Here is a 19,434-nt window from a genome sequence, read left to right as displayed (position 1 = left end):
TCACCCACGACTGCAGACCTGTACATGGATCCAACACCATCATCAAGTTTGCGGACGATACAGCGGTGATTGGCCTCATCAGCAACAACGATGACACGGCCTACAGGGAGGAGGTACAGCATCTGGCCGCCTGGTGTGCTGACAACAACCTGCTCCTCAACACCAGCAAGACGAAGGAGATCATCGTGGACTTCAGGAGAGAAAGAGGAAGCACGCACAACCCCATTCACATCAACGGGATGGCTGTTGAACGTGTCTCCAGCTTCAAGTTCCTGGGGACCCACATCACAGAGGACCTCTCCTGGTCCACTAACACCTCCAGTCTGGTTAAGAAGGCTCATCAACGTCCTCATTTTCCTGAGGACACTGAAGAGACACCACCTGTCTTCAGCTGTACTGATGAACTTCTACCGCTGTGTGATCGAGAGCATCCTGACCAGCAGTGTCTCAGTCTGGTACGGAAACTGCTCTGTCGCAGACCGTAAGGCGCTACAGCGGGTGGTAAAAACCGCCCAGCGCATCACAAGGTGTCCACTTCCTGCCATTGAGGATGTCCAAAGGAAACGCTGTCTGCGGCGAGCTCATGGCATCCTTAAAGACTCCTCCCACCCTGCCCACAGACTGTTTACCCTCCTGCCCTCCGGCAGGCGCTTCAGAAGCCTCCGGACCAGAACCAACAGACTGAGGAACAGCATTTTCCCCAGAGCTGTTTCTCTACTGAACTCTACCCCCCGAACTCTGAACTCTGTCTCTCTCTCTCTCTCCCTCTCTCTCTCCGCACCCTGCTGACCCCCCTTTCCCCTGCATATCACCTCACACCCATCATCCCCCCACCACTCCTCCTGGTCACACACACACATCTCTCATCCATCTGTATTATTGTATTATAGTATGTTCATATTATGTCCATATTCTTTATATTATCTGTAAACTAGTATAGCATGCTCACTGCATCTTAATCTGTATATTATTAGTATAGCATGCTCACTGCATCTTAATCTGTATATTATTAGTATAGCATGCTCACTGCACCTTAATCTGTATATTATTAGTATAGCATGCTCACTGCACCTTAATCTGTATATTATTAGTATAGCATGCTCACTGCATCTTAATCTGTATATTATTAGTATAGCATGCTCACTGCACCTTAATCTGTATATTATTAGTATAGCATGCTCACTGCACCTTAATCTGTATATTATTAGTATAGCATGCTCACTGCATCTTAATCTGTATATTATTAGTATAGCATGCTCACTGCACCTTAATCTGTATATTATTAGTATAGCATGCTCACTGCATCTTAATCTGTATATTATTAGTATAGCATGCTCACTGCACCTTAATCTGTATATTATTAGTATAGCATGCTCACTGCATCTTAATCTGTATATTATTAGTATAGCATGCTCACTGCACCTTAATCTGTATATTATTAGTATAGCATGCTCACTGCATCTTAATCTGTATATTATAATCCTAAAAACACACTTATTTTGTAGCATTACTTATTTATAGCATTTATTTATATTTATTGCATCCCATTAATCCAGCCATCCAGATTTACCTAATAATTCACTTTTTTTGTCTACATCTGTAAATTTTGCAATTACTGTACATAGCACAGAATTACTGTACATAGCACAGACTCTTGCACTCAATTACTGTACATAGCACAGACTATTGCACTTTCTGCTTATTTGCACTTCTGGTGAGATGCCAAACCTCATTTCGTTACTCTATACTTGTATATGTGTAATGACAATAAAGTTGAATCTCATCTAATCTCATCTCATGGGATGGATGGATGGGATGGGATGGATGGATGGATGGGATGGATGGAAATCAGTCTTATGGGGACTGACATGTCCTGGAGCTATTAAAACACAATCTGACAGATTTGTATGTATACTTGAATATTTTAATTTAGGATTCAGGCCAAATTTTTTTGGCTCGCCATTCTGTGAATTCATTTAAATAATTGCAAAATAATTGCATTTAAAAAATTGCATTTTCATTTTTTTCTAATTCGAGCTTGGTCCTGTTCCATGAAATGAAAATGAGGCCTGAGGCTTGTTACTGTTATGTTGTGAAATTTTGCACCAATAATTACAGTTTTAGCAAATTGCATGAATCTATGAGATTAGTTTATTACCCTAGAGAATTATTAGTATTAGTATTTCATGTCAACAAAAGAAACAGGCCAGAAGGAGAATACAGCATGGACAAAAACACATTTTCATACTTCCAAGGTCGTTGCCAATGTGTTTTTTTTATTGCCCCATAACTTTATTTCACAAATTAAAATATATTTGTAAGTAAAGCAACAATTAACACATTCACACTTTGGGGTTCAAAAGTTCCCCTGCTGGTCTGAGTATGAATCCATGCCATCTTTACTCATGAGCTGGATGTTTTCTGTCAGGACAAATCAATTGAAGAAGGAGAAGTAATGAGAGTGGATTCCTGTGCTCTTACCCATGGGGTAAAACATCTATTTATAGCTGCCTTTATCACTTTGTCCCCTCGCTGAGTGGACTCAGTCTAAAGCTTCATAAAGCATGCTTTGTAAACCTTTCTCCTTTCTGCTGGTGATGGTTATAGCAGCAGTCGACACCTAGCAACTTCAAGTGCCAAGAAAAATATGTAACCAGAGCAAGAGGCATCTCCAACATTGAATTCTCAAAAGACTTTAATTTATGCCTTAATGTGATGGGACAGTGGATTGATTAGGAAGTCGTGGAAAGAGAGCTGAGAATGACATGTGGGAAAGGAACCACAGTCTTGAACCCGGGCGGCCCCCTCGGAGGACTACAGAATCTGTACACGGGGCGCGACCTCACCACTAGGCCAGCCTTCCCAAACTTTGGACTGCTGTGGCCCCACTTTAAAATGTGAGCTCAGTAGATCTGTAGGTGCTCTGCTTGTGATTTGGAAAGCAAACAGTAACACAGAAGCTGTTAAAACATGAATGAAGCAGCTCTTTAATAAAAATCTGTTTGCCCTGACGCAGACACAATACAGTTTTATCTATTTGTGTTATTTCTCGATTGTAACTGACTGGCCACCAGATAACTAAGTTCTCTGTCATATAATCTGTAAGTCAGGGGATACAGAATTATCATTATCAGCTATTGAGCAAATTTAGCATTTTGGAATCAGTATTGTGAAGGAAATATCGACAACAGAACATCTTGCATCTTGAGTTTGTCTGTGTCTGACCCCCCCACAGATGTTCCAGGATGTCAGGTACATTTACATTCGCTCCATGACGCTGACCTATCAGGATCATTTGAACTCAAAACTATAGCCTGCGTCTGCGTCTTTAAAGAATCCCTTTTCCGTCACTGTGATTGAAAGGTATATATTATAAGATTCACACATCATTTGCATATTTGCTGAAGACTTTTTACACCATAAAATTTTACACCTGAAGCATCTAATCCTTCTCCTACCAGAAACATTCACTCGTGCCCAAGAGCAAATGGACACCCATGGCCATAAAAAGGACAGTTATGCTGTAATGGGTAGTGGCATTACATAACTGTCTCTCCATCCACCTCTTAAACTGTAATTGTTCTTAGAATAGATACAGCCCCCGCTACCTCACCATTAATGAGTTGACCCCCTGATCCTGTGTATCCAGCTCGCCACCGATGATCTCAGGCTCTAATAAATCACACCTGTCTGTGCACATTGATATTTTCAGCTTTTGGAGTGTCACTGTCTGGGAAATGAGGTAAATAGAAGCATCCCAAATGCCAGACTTGGTCTTAATTAATAAACCAACAGATTTAATATGCGGTGGGCAGAATATTTTTGATTGAATAAAAAAGAAGACACAAATGTTTTATTGTACTGGCTTAACTGAAGTGTTAGCTCATGCGATTTAAAAAGTGCCATTATCCAAAGCATAGAATATAGAGTAGAAGACCTAATTTTCATTTGACATGCTTGGGCAAATTAACAGATAAAACTTGTGAGAATTTCTGTTTATTGTTGGATAGCCCCTTGAGATGAACCATCTCGTTTTCGAGAGGGGTCCAACACCAAAACACATAACAGTTCAGTTCGATACAGTCACAGTCACAGTCACAGTCACAGTCACGCACAACATACACACATACAATGAATGGCTCTATTTGCCATTAAGTATGTGCAAATGAAACAACAAGAAACTGTAATTCTCAAAGCACACACCAAATGTTTGTTCTTCCAAAACTGTGCACCAGAGCAAGGAGAATCTTGATGAACCAGTGCTGTGTGCACAGATTTAATCCAGTCACATTCGAGGCAAAGATTGACCCTTTTTTAATTGCAAATAAGCCTCGTTGACAAATATCTCATTTGAATCATGCAAGGGTTTACAGCTTGGAAAACCAAAATTGTTTGCATCATCAGAGACTAAGTAACAGTGGCACAATATTAAAAAGCTCCTTTGTACATGCACTAATGGAGAGAGATGTCAGAGTGAGGGGCTGCACATAACAGCACCCGAGCAGTTGGGTGTTTTACACCTTGCGACACAAACACTACCTCGGCAGTGCTCAGCCGGCACCTCTCCATCAACCAGACCAATGTCCACTCTTGGTCTGTTCTGGGCCTTGAACTGTCGACCCTTTGGTTCCCAACCTAAGTCTTTACAGACTTCTGTTGCACCTTTGTCTGGACTGGCTGCTCTTTCTGGCCCACGCAAGGTAGAACACAAAACTGCAACAAAGGAGGGTTGGTGCAGAAAGAGAAAATGACACTGGGCTGCAAAACATTCTTCTTCTCGTGTTTTCACAGCAATAATAAAAAGCTGCAATACACTCTGTGAATTGGACCTCAAGGTTGCGCAGATGGTGGTGGTAAATGATCTGTAATATATCATTCTAACAGTGGCTACCATTCATAACCATAATTCTGCAGCTACATTGTTAATGTTAGCAACGTGGCAAGTGCAATGTCCTCCCAAGTCTTCATAGTGCTATGGTGTTCAATACCCAGCTCAAATAAGTATCCAGGAAATTGCAGAGCTTTAATCATATGCATCAACCCATGGGGCCATTAGCCCGTGCCAAGTAAGGATACGACTTTACTCTAAATATAGTGTTAGTGTTCAACGAGTGGGCAGCTCTCATTGCCAAGGAAACTAATGCAACATCCTCCCTTTGTCTGTTTCCATCGAATCCTGTGGATCAAAAGGAAGTTGTGTTGCAAGAGATCAAAATGTTCTCTTCATGTTTCACCATCAAACAGATTGAGGATGTGAAGCTTTTTTTTAACAAGCTTTTAAAATTCATCTTAAGTGTCTTGAAAGCAAACTCAGGGCCTTGTGTCGCTCAAAGGAGCGGTTATCTAACATCTAACACATTTCCTTTAGCCTCAATGTTAGCAGTGGTTTAAGGAGGCAGCACGATGCAGGCCCACCTTCAGAGATAAATAACAGCTATTCACACGAAAAAAAAAAAACCCTCCTCTTTCACCTCAGTTATATTTTATTCCACTTGTAAAATTCAACTCTGCGATTTTGGAAAAAAAATACTAGAAATGTTTTACCGCTTCTTGCGTTCATGCTGTTGACTGGAAGAATCAGAGCTGCTTTAGTCTGGATCATTAATCCCATTAAAAATGTAGTCAACACTGTTTGACCTTCACTTTTGTGAAAAGGAAAATATATTCTGTATGTTGACAGCATGTTGAAAAGCTTGCAGACAAAAGGCACTGTCAAGGTTAGCGATGACATGCACACCCAGAAAAGAAACACATGCTGTTACTCTTCAATTTGTATTTATTTAGTTAAAATACATATGAAACAGATACACTAAATAATATTCCAAATGTTACAAAAAGTTATCACAAACTGTACACATCAGGACGGTTCTTGCAGTTGTTCTTGTTCAATATAGATTCAACCAATATACAAACGATTACAGCTCAAAGCTCTAAACTCCTACACATGGAATAGCTTAACAAGTTAGAGTTGGCTTCACTGGGGTCTCCAGTTTGACTAATTGTTCACAACTATTACAGAACATGTTTAAATTTCACTCGAGTACAAGGCTGAGCTCTTCAAATCATCACCAAACAATAGAAATACATTTTTGATGTCTCTATTTCCATGAGTATACGACAGATTCTTAAATGTCACTTTTCAATATATACAAACACTTTCATTGACAGTATATACAAAGGTAAACACAAAGATCAAAATTTTATAATTATTATTTTTTTTTTTACAATATCTTTCTATGTATATATTTTTAAGCATAGGGAGACATGCTACCAGTAAAAATATTTCATTTTCATATTTTGGGCAGCGCAGGGGAAAAAGCTTGTTAATGTGCAAGTTAGATAACAGTAGATAGCCATTTTCTATTAGCTATAATGTTTTTTATTAGTTTCTTATTACTCGTGAAAGATGAAGCTGAGTCCATGTTGTGTTTCAGATGGATTCAAATCAATTTCATATGACGTCAAATGTACACAACATTTCCTAATATGTAATGTCTTTTATGGATTATAAGTCCCTGAATTTGTAAAGAGTGAGGAGAAGTTGTTGTTCACTAAAGTTTGGCTACATTAAGGCCTGTGTCCACACATTTTCCATACAAAAGCAATGCAGATCATCGTTTTCAGCGCTCAGCCTCCTGAACGCTAAAATACAGAGTTAGCGTTTTTTTTGTCGCTAGGCTCACAGCACTCTCAGTTGAAAACAGTTCAACTTTTGAGACTGCTCCGAGGTCGTCAATATCACTTTTCCCTCCATGACAAATCAAAATGAAGAGGGGGTGGGACTTCTGATATCTGTGCTCGTCTTTTTGAGGATACAATTTACAGGTCTAGAGTTGCCGCTTGTGCCAGGACACCATTCCTTTACATTTTTTGCATGTTTTCTTGTTGATATATATTGTTAAATAAAAGCAAATATTAAGCACACAGAGCTATCTAAACACACCTAACGGTTATTACCGGGAGATGTGGAAGTTCACTTTTAGCAACCTAGCAACAAAAACAATGCTTTAAAGCGCCGCCAGCGCAAAAAACAACGTTAGTGGACACAGGCCCTTAAATTTCTATTACGCCTATATTTTCTGGTTAGTTAGGCTAATTGAAAGTTAGCTAGGCTTTTCCTTATCTAGTTAAGGATGCTACTGATGTCAAGTTTTCCCATTTTTTCATGGCACATTAGGCAGTTAATAGAAATGGAACAAACTCAAGGGAGCCACTTTCCTCTGTGCAGGCTCAGGGTCGGGAGCTAAAAGCTATTTTAATGATCAACTAGAGTGCTCAAGGTTTTTAGTCGCACTAAGGTACCAGACAACCATTATCAATTCATCCCTTCCAGATTGATCAGCAATCAAAAAGACAACTAGTACAATTCGAAAAATGTACTAGTTTTTGTACCCTAGCAAATGCACTGTACGCTAACCAAATGTAACAAAGGACTAGCTCAATGGCTAGCAGTAGCTGTTGTCTAAAGGTAGATAATAATGGGTTATCAAATATGATGTCTTACTTTGAAATATGGCCATTTTCTCTATCCATGGTCCATTTTACTTTATTTTAAAAAAATCCATTCCTTACATTTTTGGTATTTAATCAAATTGATTAAAGAAGGATCAACTTCTACAGGCCTGCTGGTCTATATCTATCTATCATATAAGCTACGATCTAAAATGTTTCTTTAATATTGGCAAATGTATTTATATTTTTAGTAACAACCATTAAAAGACCTTAATCCAACCAACATGTATGGTAGAATGTGGAGCCATAATATTAACCAACGTAGAATTAAAGTTTTTCAAGGGGTTTGACATACAATTTATTGAAGGACTTTTGACCCCACAAAGTGAGACTGTACTTTATATCTGTACATATTTTAGCTACATGTATCTGCTACAGGTTCTCTAAATCTGACAGCCCTGATGTCTGCATGTAACAATGGCTGGTTAATAATTACTTTGACACATTTACGACAGTTTCTGCAGCTGAATTTAAAGATATTTAACCAGCCCTTGAGGATACAGTTACCAGCATTCATATCAAACCTGGCTATAAATCAGTGATTCAGTGGCTTTTTTGTATCTTGTCAGTTTTTTCCTAACATTTTTTCACACTTTAACACTTTAACTGTTCACCCTTTCAAAGTGCTAGCTCACTAAAGAGCTTTTGGGGCATATCCCGAGGCAGTGAGGCTTCTTGCAATGAAGCTGTTGCCTGTGTAAATGTTTGGCAAATACAGCTTTTCTGGGAGTCTCAAAGTGAACATATGAAAAACAAACTTTAAAAGACAGTAAGTGCTGTGCATAGCCAGAAGAGTTGGAGTTCAGATGAACGAATTAAAAACAATTTCAATACAGCATTGTTTCTAAAACATATGTAAGAAATGAATGAATTTTAACACAACATGCTCACAGGAAACTGGTAGGCACCACAGCTTCATAAAAACTCTAAACTCTTATTTCTTACACAGGTGGTTTTATCTCTACCTGGGACCATCAAGGCGTCTGTGGCGGTTTGGGCGAAGGGCACGAACCTTGACTCTCAAAGCTTGTTGCTCTTCCCGGCCACTGGAAAGTAAAATATCACAAAATGCAACAAATTATAGAGGCGTCCTTTGGCAAAAAACTAAGCAGGTTATTTCTGTAGACCTCAGGATGTACTGTGATCATAGGCTGAAAAACTTGATTGGCTCCACTTGGTCACAAAATCAACTAGTTTCATCGTAGAGTTTAGTTTGGACTTGGCGCCCAAACTTGAGTCACAACTTATACGTAGCTGGTGCAACAGGTCACAGAAGCAGAGAAAGGAGATCAAAGTTTTGATTATTTAATCATCTCAAGAAAACGTGCAACTTTCTCAAGATAAGTTCGTCAACTTTTTGTCACAAACACACAAAAAGTTTCTTTCTCTTATACTTGTGACTATTAGAAGTCACCACCCCCATAAAAGCATGCATGGATGGCATCTTGGAAACCTTATATCAGATTTAAGTAGAAGATATTTTCATTGATCAAAACATCAGACAGTACTGTGTAGCTTTGATAGTAAACCTGAAGGCTGGAACCAGTTTGATCAAATGAAAGCACTCATTTTACAGTACCATGTATGATCTTGAGAAAACTAAGTGTATGCCAAAAGATAAATCATCTCCTTTTCCCTTTAAATCTCCCTTTTCATTTCTCAGGAAAATGACATAGCTTCATAGAACAAAGTATTGAACTTGTCATCTTAAGATGACAGTTTAAAGATCAAATTTCTCACTTTTGCAGTGGTAGTATTTTTTGTTGAGTATGAATCCCACACCCCTGTAGTCTGCTAAAAGGTTTGTTCCTTCTTGGAGCCATGTTGCTGTAGTCAGATTCAAGGCAGTTGGGATGGAGCCTTTAAAACAGTAGGGATAACAACTAAGATACGACAAGGACTGATCTTCATCTTCAAATGGCTTTTTTCACTTTGCAAACTCCACAAAGCGATCAAAAGATTGTCTGACACCTTTGCAATCCTACAGCAAGATCTTCTTTTCTGTTTGCTCTAAATTCAACACAGTTAAAAACACAGCTTCCATTTTTAACCTCACACTGTATTGTACTACACAACAATGTTTTAAGGAGCGCAACAGAGGACAAGGTTTGTGCCTATGATCACAGTTGTTACCAAAGCATATGAAGTAGTTTTACCACTGAAAATGGGTAATCACCTGTGATTTCCTATTCATCAGATGGAAGTAGGTGTGGCAAAAGAGGAAGAAACATTGATGAAATGTAAAATATGAAATTACAATTAAAGGGGGAGACAGTTAGCCTACCAGAAACTGTGGAACTGCCTTAAACTGTTCGCATATAGTCCTTATTTTCTGAGTTCTTTTTGACTTTTGTTGCTGTCAGCTAAGCTGACATATTCCCTGTGGAGTCAACCTCTGATGGTGAAAAAGGCTCAATAAAGCGTTCTCTATATTATTCTATTATTTTATAGTAAACTGTGCATATTATTATGACATTATGGAAATAGCACCTTTGAATGCCCTGGGCTAGCTGTGTCCCCCTCAAAACACATTTGATTTTTCTGTATTGAGAGCACAAAGTTGAAGTTAATGTTGATGACTTATCTGAGTCCTTGAAAAACAACAGAATCATTTCCTAAAAAAATACCATATTTTCTGAAATTATGGCCAGAGTTATTGTAGGCACAAGCAAATTAAGGATTTACCTAAGTAAAAGCTCAGTGAAAAAATATTAGGGTGAACACATTTTTGGTGTCTGTAACAAAATAAGACATGACTGCAATGTATGCGTAAGCCATGCTGTATTTTGCAGTGGCATAAAATTGCCACAAGGTGGCAGTAGGTAAATCTGAAGTTTCTTGGAACCAAGTTAACTAATTTTGTAAACAGATTTCTGCAAATGTTTGGCATTTGTAGCAGATGTTCCACTGCAAGGACAATTGTATAACCTAATGGTTACTTAGTTGTTACTTACTGGTTACTTAGTGGTTACCTAATGGTTACTTAGTGGTTACTTACTGGTTACTTAGTGGTTAGTCAAAGGATACTTAGTGGTTACCTAATGGTTACTTACTGGTTACTTAGTGGTTACTTAGTGGTTAGTCAAAGGATACTTAGTGGTTACCTAATGGTTACTTACTGGTTACTTAATGGTTACTTAGTGATTACCTAATGGTCACTTAGTGGTTACCTAATGGTTACTTACTGGTTACTTAGTGGTTACTTAATGGTTACCTAATGGTTACTTAGTGGTTACTTAGTGATTACTTAGTGATTACCTAATGGTCACTTAGTGGTTACTTAATGGTTACTTAGTGGTTACTTAGTGATTACTTAGTGGTTACCTAATGGTCACTTAGTGGTTACCTAATGGTTACTTAGTGGTTACTTAATGGTTACCTAATGGTTACTTAGTGGTTACTTAGTGATTACTTAGTGATTACTTAGTGATTACCTAATGGTCACTTAGTGGTTACTTAATGGTTACTTTGTGGTTACCTAATGGTTACCTAATGGTTACCTAATGGTTACTTAGTGGTTACCTAATGGTTACTTAGTGGTTACCTAGTGGTTACTTACTGATTACTTAATGTTTACGTAGTGGTTAGTCAGTGGTTACTTGGTGGTTACTTAGTGGTAGTTTGATTTGTGGTATTCTGTTTTTGTTAAACGCTATTCTTTCTGTTGATAGTAAAGAAAGAAAAAATGTAATCTTTAAAAGATGTGAAAATTGGCTTTTTGACCATTTCTGTGTTCAACACAAATTGCTGTAATCATGCCGTCTTTCAGACTGAAAGTAAAAAAGTAGTATTACCTCTCCTAGAGCGTGCCAGTGTGTGATGGGCTTCCGCGGATAAGCCAACATTTCATTCCAGTGATCCCGTCCAAGACCCTCGGCATCTGGCCCGGTGCGACACACGCCTATCACCTCATTGTGTCCAACCCTGTTAGTCATATAACACACACTTTTAGCAATATTAAGCCTAAAACGCAAAAATCATAACTGAGCAGAAAATGAATACATTTTTACTACAGGTAAGAAAGACCTTCATTCTAAAACTTAAAAGCAGTCTAATTTTTTTAGAGATGTGTTCGCTCTATCCTTAAATCATACAGAAGCTATATGTTAGCTCATACTCACCGATCATAATCCATCACCATGATGGACAGACTGACTTGTTCCACGTTCTCTGGGGGGATGTCAAAGATGATGGCCTCGTTGTATACTGGATTAAGTGTGCTTTTCTTGGTTGTCGTTTTCCGCTTTTTCAGTCTTCGTCCATCACATATCAGGTAAACCTTCACATAAGGATCTGGGAGACATATTTACTGTCATTTAACAATCCAAATATAGATTGAAATTATAGTAAAATGGGATGATATCAACAAAATTGAAAAACTCAAAATGTAAAGAGAATGTACTATTCTTTAAGTACACCCAAGACAGGCATTTCCCTTTTCTGACACGGGCTAATACTTTTTCTTCTCCCTATATCCATTTTAAGTGGCCACCTGCTGTCTCTTTTCAGTTCAGTTTGATTCATGGATCAGCTTGGGGTTTTTATGTGAGCCACATCTCATTTGCTGTCAGGTTACCTGAAGAGCCTGTGATGTCCATGGCTTTGAGGTTTCTGCATTTGATGACTGTTAGGGTCATTCTCCCTGCTGTGGGGAGGTAGCACAACGAGTACATGATCTCTCCCAGGTCAACACTCTCCTAGAGGACAAAATAAGAAGCAAAACATGTATTGTACATGGTAAATTATGTGACCATATAAAGAACTGGTAGGCAAAAGGTCTCAGTTAATTGCATAAAATTGCAGGCTATATTGCCAATTCAAGGCAGGATATTGCAACCCCTGTAATGTCTACTATTCAATGTAACTGTTACAGAGGTGTAATGGTGTGACCATGGTTATCTTCAAGATCTTATTGTTGTAAGTTTATAAAGTAATATCAAAAGTGATCACAAAAGTAGAGCACCAGACAAAAAACTTCTTGCCTAGAAACTCAGAATACTTTGGGTTGGCTAAAAAACTGACAGCTGAGGGTAGGTAAGGAGAAGATTATGTTCTGGCAGTAAGACAAAACATTATATATTTTTCCACTTAAATCAGCAATGGGATTAACCACCTCTGCCCACAAACATTTGGAAAAGCTACAGATACCATAAAGCTATCTCTCTCACACACACACATAATTTAAGAGTGACACAGCCAATACCTTAAACTTAAGTACAAGTCCACAAAGTATCAGAAACTGCCCTCAGGTGTGCCAGCACAGGAAGTAAATTCCAGGCTAATCTGTGGCTTACAGTTAAGACCAGGTTGGTTTTATCTACATGCTATAATACACAAGTCTTAGGAATGGCTCAGATGAAAGTCTGCTGACTGATATAACTGCTTAAAAAAGCAAAACTGACTCTCTCAATTGACATGTCCTTTAAATGTTCTAACGCTAACCATCAGTATATCAATAGCAATAGTTACGGGGAAAAGTTGCAAGTGCTTAAAAATGTCCTGTATGGCAATTTGACAAAATCCATTTTAAACATCCTGATTGTGAATCTTCATTGATAGCCAATTGCTTGATATGTATGACACTCACTAATGAAGCCAATGCCTTTAAGTAAGACATTAAAAGTGTAGGGTTAGGGTTAAAGCACCAGATCTTTTATAGAAACAGTTCAATTGAGGATAAACTATCTTCATTATGCTGTAACTGAACACCTTGTTTGTGTTGATATTCAAATTTGAAAGAATACTGCTGCCAACTAAAGAAAAAAATAGCACAAAACTTGTGCCAGTGCTATATTTACCACTCAAGAATACCAAAGAGTTTCTGGAAAATATGTGTGGGTGTTTGGCTGATGAAATGCCTTTGAGTTATTTAATTAATTTCACCTGCCACTGTTACAGAACATTGTTGATACATTCAGACTCCTAGAAGGGATTTAGTGTTCATATTCACAGTGTGTTTTCCTGAATAAGGGTCTGGCCCATCAATGTAAGGGTTTGGCATTGGTAAGTTTGAAAGCCAACTCACCGTAGTTGCTGCATGAATATCCTTCCAAACCACTGCCTCCCTGGAAAGATCTGAGAGTTCAAAGAGGTTGTCCACCACCACCTCACCAATCATATCGTGGCTGGTGAAGCGGTCAAAGTCATAGACACTGAAGTGCAGCTTGCGGTTGCAAACCTCATCATACGCCACGGGGAAACAGAAAGCCTCATCAAACGTGGGGTTCAGATTCTTGCGATGGACTCGTGTCTGGAACTTCTTCTTTCTCTCTGGTAACAGGTAGATCTTCACGTACGGGTCGGAGGTGCCCGTGAAGTCTTTAGCAGGTAGGTCCAAGGCCTTAAGGATTCTTACTACCAATGATTGTTCCTCATAGTCGTACTGCAGTGAGAAGCTGAGCTTCCCACAAGTCTCTACAGGCTCTTTTTCCTCACCCTCTGAGTCCACAGATTTCTGCTTGTAGAGTTCTGGTTTTATTCTTCCAATGCTCACTGTTGAAGATTGCCGAAGAGGTACTGTGTCCATGCTGAAGTCAAAGCTGTTGACATTCATCTGACGAGGCAGGTGGCGCCGGAATGAATTGTGTCTGTTGAAAAGGGGAAAAGGCATTCAGTATACAGTATGTCTTCAGCGTTGGAGTTATTTGCATGATTGGCTTTCTTTTGATCTGTGCTAAAAAAAAAAAAATCAGGAGAATGCAAGAGTTAATATTGGCACTCATGGAACTTGTTTTGATAAAGCTTGAAAAGTGGTCTTTGGTTGGGCTTAAGACTTACAATAGGCATGTGAGAGGCATAAACACCCACTGATATTCATTTGATGTACTATAGCTAAGTGGTGATTTTAATTATGATGATGACAATTTTTATGATGCATTTGTTGCTGATAAGAACACTCAAGAGCCGCTGTAATGTCCTTTATGCATGTTTGTATTTAATACATGGACATGTTTCCATGACCATGCCAATGACTTGATATGCATATTTTGTCCTTTTCAGCCTGGTGATTGGGCTGATTGTGCCCAAAATCAAGACCCAAGGCCAAGTAAAGGTGGCACTCTTTACCCTCAATTCATCCTTCTTCTCCTTCTTGCTTAACAACCACCTGCTGTGCACCTGATAAACTGAAGCAAAGGCCTCAAGTGTAGCTTCCACTTAGGGTCAATCCAAAATTGCACTTTCAAATCATTACTCAAAGGCTTTTCTTTCAATGTCCTTCATGCAGTGTGGTAATAGCAGCAAATGTTCACAATGACCTTGCCAATCAGTCTAGTAAATGTGCTGAAGGTGTCTAAAATTCCTGTTTTGTGAAGATCCCACAACGTCTATATCATAGACAAGCTAACATACTGGAGATCTCAACAAATTGCTCTATCTAGATCAGGGGTCTCCAACAGGTAGCTCGGGAGCTACTGGTAGCTCGCGGGCAGGTTTTCAGTAGCTCACCTATAGGTTGACCGACTGTTTAAAAAATAAAAATAAAAATCTAACGACGGTAAATGCACCTCTTACCACTATTCATATATTTGGCCCATAAAAACAAGTGTGAAGTACTAATGTTTTCTTGGACATTCATGTGAATTTAACTCAGCTGATGTGTACTCTGTAAATAAACGCAAGCGATTTGATGCAAGTAGCCCTTAGCCACTTCCATTTTTTGAAAGTAGCTCTCAGATGAAGAAAGGTTGGAGACCCCTGATCTAGATGAACACAGGTGGTTTAACTCTGAAAGGATTCCCAGACAATACATGGGACAATAAAAGACACAAGTGGCCAAACAACCATTTTTTTCCTCCTTTATTTTTTTCACCAATTACTGTGTTGTTGTTTCTGTGGGAAAAATGAAAATCCATCTCCAGCATTCAGTTTTGAGCCCCATAACAAATTACCTGAATGCTGCAAATTTCTGTGAAGTTGACATCTTTCTAGAAAACCACTGCCAAGCCAATCCTGTCTCCTAGCAACTGGCCCTCCTCCTTCTTGACAGTAGGACAATCACAGCCATCTGACAGCCATGGCACAAATTATATGCCACGGGAAGCCGGGCTGGAAATTAAATACCAGACTCATGTATCGTAAACAACATAAAAAGCTGCATGTTGTCTAAGAACCAGTACAATCTTAAGGGAGAAGGTAAAAATGCTTTATCTCCAACACAGCACATTGAACACGACCTGTCAACTGAATATGAGAAACTAATTACTTTGTATTAATGATTCTTCAAGCCTCCAATTCCCCTTTAAAGCATTACATACACTAAATCCACGCGGGATTACAACAAACGAACTACCAACACTGGAGATAAATCCCCCGATTTTATTGCTGTCTTTTTCAGCGTTTGAGAATGTCACCATGAATACAGGGGTAAAGGTAATTTAGTACAGAGATAAGTTCTTCTGTCTTCTCCTTACTCCTAAAATCTTGAAATTGAAAAAAACGAATAAATAAATTGTCAAAAAGGCTAAGTAGACATCTAAAATCATGCAAGAAGTTTTTCTTATCGCCTAAAAATTGTACAAGCTGAAACTGTCAGCAGATTAGATTACTGAAAAATGATTTTGATTATTAGTCAAACCATATTGTGTCTGATGCCACAACTGTGCTGGTTTCATCCTCTGACATGGGAACATTTTCAGTTTTAACTAGTCTTACATAGTGGTAAACCAAATACAGAGCATGGTTTTTGGACATTTTAATGCAAATATGACACAGCTTTTGTACATTTTAGACCCTGTTTGATACATTGATACTGCAAATAATCATTAGCTGCACCTAAACCACTTGCTTAATTAGCCTTGTGTTAATAGAGTCTGTTGGAAAATATTAGAAAGACCAACATTCCTTTGAACATTTCAATACTGCTGGTAAAGGTTAAAAAAAGACATTGCCTATATTTTTCTGACTTTATTAACCTTTTCTATTTTGTTAAGCAAGGGTGTGCTTGGCTTGCTCTTAATATCCCAAAAACAGAATTAATTTGCGTGTTTTTTTTTGTTTTGGTAGTTTTTTCATCCAGAGAGGGAATAATCATAAAATCATTTTTTATTTTAAAATCCTATCAAAGGAGTAGGCGTAATGGTTTAGACGGTAGGCATTGTAGTCTTTAACCTTGCCATTCTCTTGCCCTGGTAGGTGTGTTATTTATGAAGATATTTGTCTTCATAAGATTTAATTAATGGGCTTTTGACGACATTATACCAACGCAATTGTCAATAACATTTCCCTCTGAGAAAGTGAGCGCAGCTGCCTGGTGTGCCTCGCTAGAAAGTAACCACCCAACATGACAGCTCCAACCCAGCAGCACTGCTAATTATGGACGTTGTAGTTTAAACATAGTGCTCGAAAAACATAGAGAAACAAGAGCTGGTTGGTTAATTACTAGGGTGGCATCCCCTTTGTAACCATAGCAGCTTGACTCGCGCGTACAGAAGATTATAGGGATCAAATTGAGGAGAGAAGATATACTGCTGCCCTTGCTGATGAGCCTTTGCGGAGGGGGGGTGGGGAGTGAGGTTGTTCTGTTCAGACAATGAAAGCAACACGCTGTTCAACATTTGTGACTGCATTTCAAGGTCAGCAGCCAGTCTGTGATGCTTTGCATGACACGTGCCAAACCACCTCAGGGACATTGGCAACTCTGTCACGATCTGCCAGTACCATTCTCATTGTAAGGGCGTCAGTATTGTGTGTGGGGATGAAACAAACCAAAGTGGCTTCAAAAAAGCTACCATTGTGCTGTAATTGTAAGTACAGGGATGTAGGAATAGCTTGTGATCAATTGTAATGCCCTTTCTAAAGGGAGGGGGTTCATGTGGGGTACCTGGAGGAGGACGTTGGCTCTGTGGTCTGCCTCTGGATCTTCGCCTGTTGGCTCAGCTTCTCCCTCAGGGCTGTTTGCACCTCCGCTGGGATGTCTGGAGACGTCTGGCTGATCTTCATGGCCGCCTCTAGGAGCTTTACAGAGCTCCGCCCATTCATCTTCACCTCCAGCGGGTACTTCCTCTCAGCCTCCAATGCTTTACACTCGTTAACCGGAGGGGAGTTTGGCTGTGGGACCTCGGGGAAACCCACGCGGAGGCCATTTTCAGCGTGGTTTGTCAGAGTCTTGCTCCTCCAGAGGGGCCAGCACAGCTTCCAAAAGACAAAGAGAGATACTACCAACAGGGCGAGGCCACAGAAACCCACGACCACAGCAAGCAGACTAATAGAGATGTCTACATGTAACCATGGAGGAGGGAGGGACCCATAGAGGTGGACAGAGACAGAGAAAAAAGAAAAAGAAAAGGAGAAGCAAGCAAAGGGAAAAATGTGACGGACAAACATGCAAGGGAGAAAGAGAAAAGAGGAGAAAAGGCAGGCTGTAAGAAAGAAGGGGCAGCATACGCACCTGTTTGATAAAGCAGGACAGTATAAAGTCAAATTAAACCTCAGCATCAAGAGAATTACATGACTTAGGAGGAAAACATGCATTTAGTCTCCCTCCTGTTGATGCTTTTTGCTTTTCTAAGCGATTTTTTAAGTTGTTAGTTTGGACTGACTGTGCTTAATTAAAAAAAAAAAAAAAGCAAAGCAAGTATTGTTTAAAATGTGGAAATCAAACTAACACTGAATAGATTCCCCGGATTTCAAAGTGAACAAAAGAAAGAGAGACAAGAGAGAGGCATAGTTCTAATTCTCACTTATATAGCCTCAGTCTGTTATCCACCTGTTGCTGCTTCATCCTGAGCTGCAGCAAGATGCGTAACAGGTAGAGAAACACTTTCACATCAGCCCAAACAAACACAATAAACGACGCTGATAAAGTTTGAAGATTTTTTTTTTCTTGTTGCAATAATAAGCCTATTTATTGTTTTCAATTAAACAAACACAAGTGATTCATTTAGTTGCATTCAGGAAATGAAAAAAACAACAACTTTATTCTATTTACCTGCGTGTCCTTTACCTGGTATGGTGCTCTCCAGTGGAAATATATCCGCACATTTCTCCCTGTCTACGTGTCCCGTGAGACAAAGTTCCGAAATGATATGGAGAGCCCTTTGGCACAAGGTGATGCTGTCATCCGTCCGGACACTCATGTCTCTCCTGTTAAGCCATTGCACGCCGGAAGAGCCAGGCGGTCGGTGGTTCATTTGTGCAGCTGTTTTATGAGCCGCAGAGTGCAGCCTTTCCGCGGGAGACAGCAGGGAAGCGCGCTGCGTCCTGATCCATATCCAGCGCACAACGAGGGGACGACTGGCCAGACGCGCACGCTGCGGTTGAATAACAGGCTGCAGGCTGCTGGAGTCCAACCCTCGATACGTCCAATGGCAATGCGCATCAGGTTGAAAGGGTGAACTGTCGGTCGGTGTGCAGTAACGGGATTACTTTTTCTAGTAACGATCAGAGAGTTATCCGTGTATGTCCCCGCCTCTCGCTCCACACATGCTGCTTTATTGACTCCAGTCCTCCCAACCCTCAACAGGTCTTTTCTCCCCTGAGACCCTGAAGAGTATGCAAGGTGAAATATATTATACTCGCACCATCTATTATCTTGTATATCTGAAAATTAAAAAACGCATCATGAACTATGTTTTCTTTGCCATAATCACAAAAACTGATTTACACTCTCTGTCCATATATTTTTTTGTATGTTTTCTTCCAAGTCTTCATCCAGCTCCTTCTCAGATAAATGGTAGACCATGTATTTTTTTTTAACATGTATTTTTGGGCATTTATTGGAGAGATAGGACAGTGGATAGAGTTGGAAATCAGGGAGAAAGAGAGCAGGGAATGACATGCGGGAAAGGAGCCACAGGTGGGATTCGAACCTGGGCCGCCCGCGTTCTCATGATGGATAGGCCGGGTCTTTGTAATATAGCAATAAGTAGGGTCTTTTACCTGCTTTTTGTAACATAACAATGAGTGAGGTATTTTACCTGCTTT

At 39.5% G+C, this 19,434-nt stretch overlaps 1 protein-coding gene across 2 annotated transcripts; it reads right to left on the bottom strand.

The window, feature by feature from the left end:
- Window positions 1-5,758: 5,758 nt before the first annotated feature.
- On the bottom strand, window positions 5,759-18,964 carry syt10 (synaptotagmin X). Of its 2 annotated transcripts, none has more exons than XM_065951536.1 (7): window positions 18,455-18,964; window positions 17,333-17,726; window positions 13,538-14,099; window positions 12,089-12,209; window positions 11,634-11,805; window positions 11,307-11,436; window positions 5,759-8,558 (listed from the first exon to the last, which is right to left on the bottom strand). In XM_065951536.1, exons 1-7 carry the CDS (start codon window positions 18,639-18,641, stop codon window positions 8,487-8,489), a joined length of 1,638 nt encoding a protein of 545 aa, XP_065807608.1. In that variant the 5' UTR covers window positions 18,642-18,964; the 3' UTR covers window positions 5,759-8,486. The 2 variants fall into 2 exon arrangements, with proteins under 2 accessions (XP_065807608.1, XP_020481942.1); XM_020626286.3 differs by having other exon boundaries at window positions 18,440-18,963.
- Between the last annotated feature and the right edge of the window lie 470 nt (window positions 18,965-19,434).

This window comes from Labrus bergylta, chromosome 23 (genome assembly GCF_963930695.1).
Source record: "Labrus bergylta chromosome 23, fLabBer1.1, whole genome shotgun sequence".
Lineage (NCBI taxonomy): Eukaryota > Metazoa > Chordata > Actinopteri > Labriformes > Labridae > Labrus > Labrus bergylta.
The sequence above is the reverse complement of the archived record's forward strand: the minus strand, read 5'-3'. Positions and strand labels throughout refer to the sequence as shown.

Bases quoted from the DNA above. Each gene is read 5' to 3' on its own strand.
- syt10 (XM_020626286.3), bottom strand. From the start codon at position 18,641: ATGAACCACCGACCGCCTGGCTCTTCCGGCGTGCAATGGCTTAACAGG. The intron at 14,100-17,332 runs GTACCCCACATG...CCTTTTCAACAG, and splicing joins GAGCCAACGTCCTCCTCCAG to ACACAATTCATTCCGGCGCC. The intron at 8,559-11,306 runs GTAATACTACTT...TTTACTTTCCAG, and splicing joins ACTGGCACGCTCTAGGAGAG to TGGCCGGGAAGAGCAACAAG.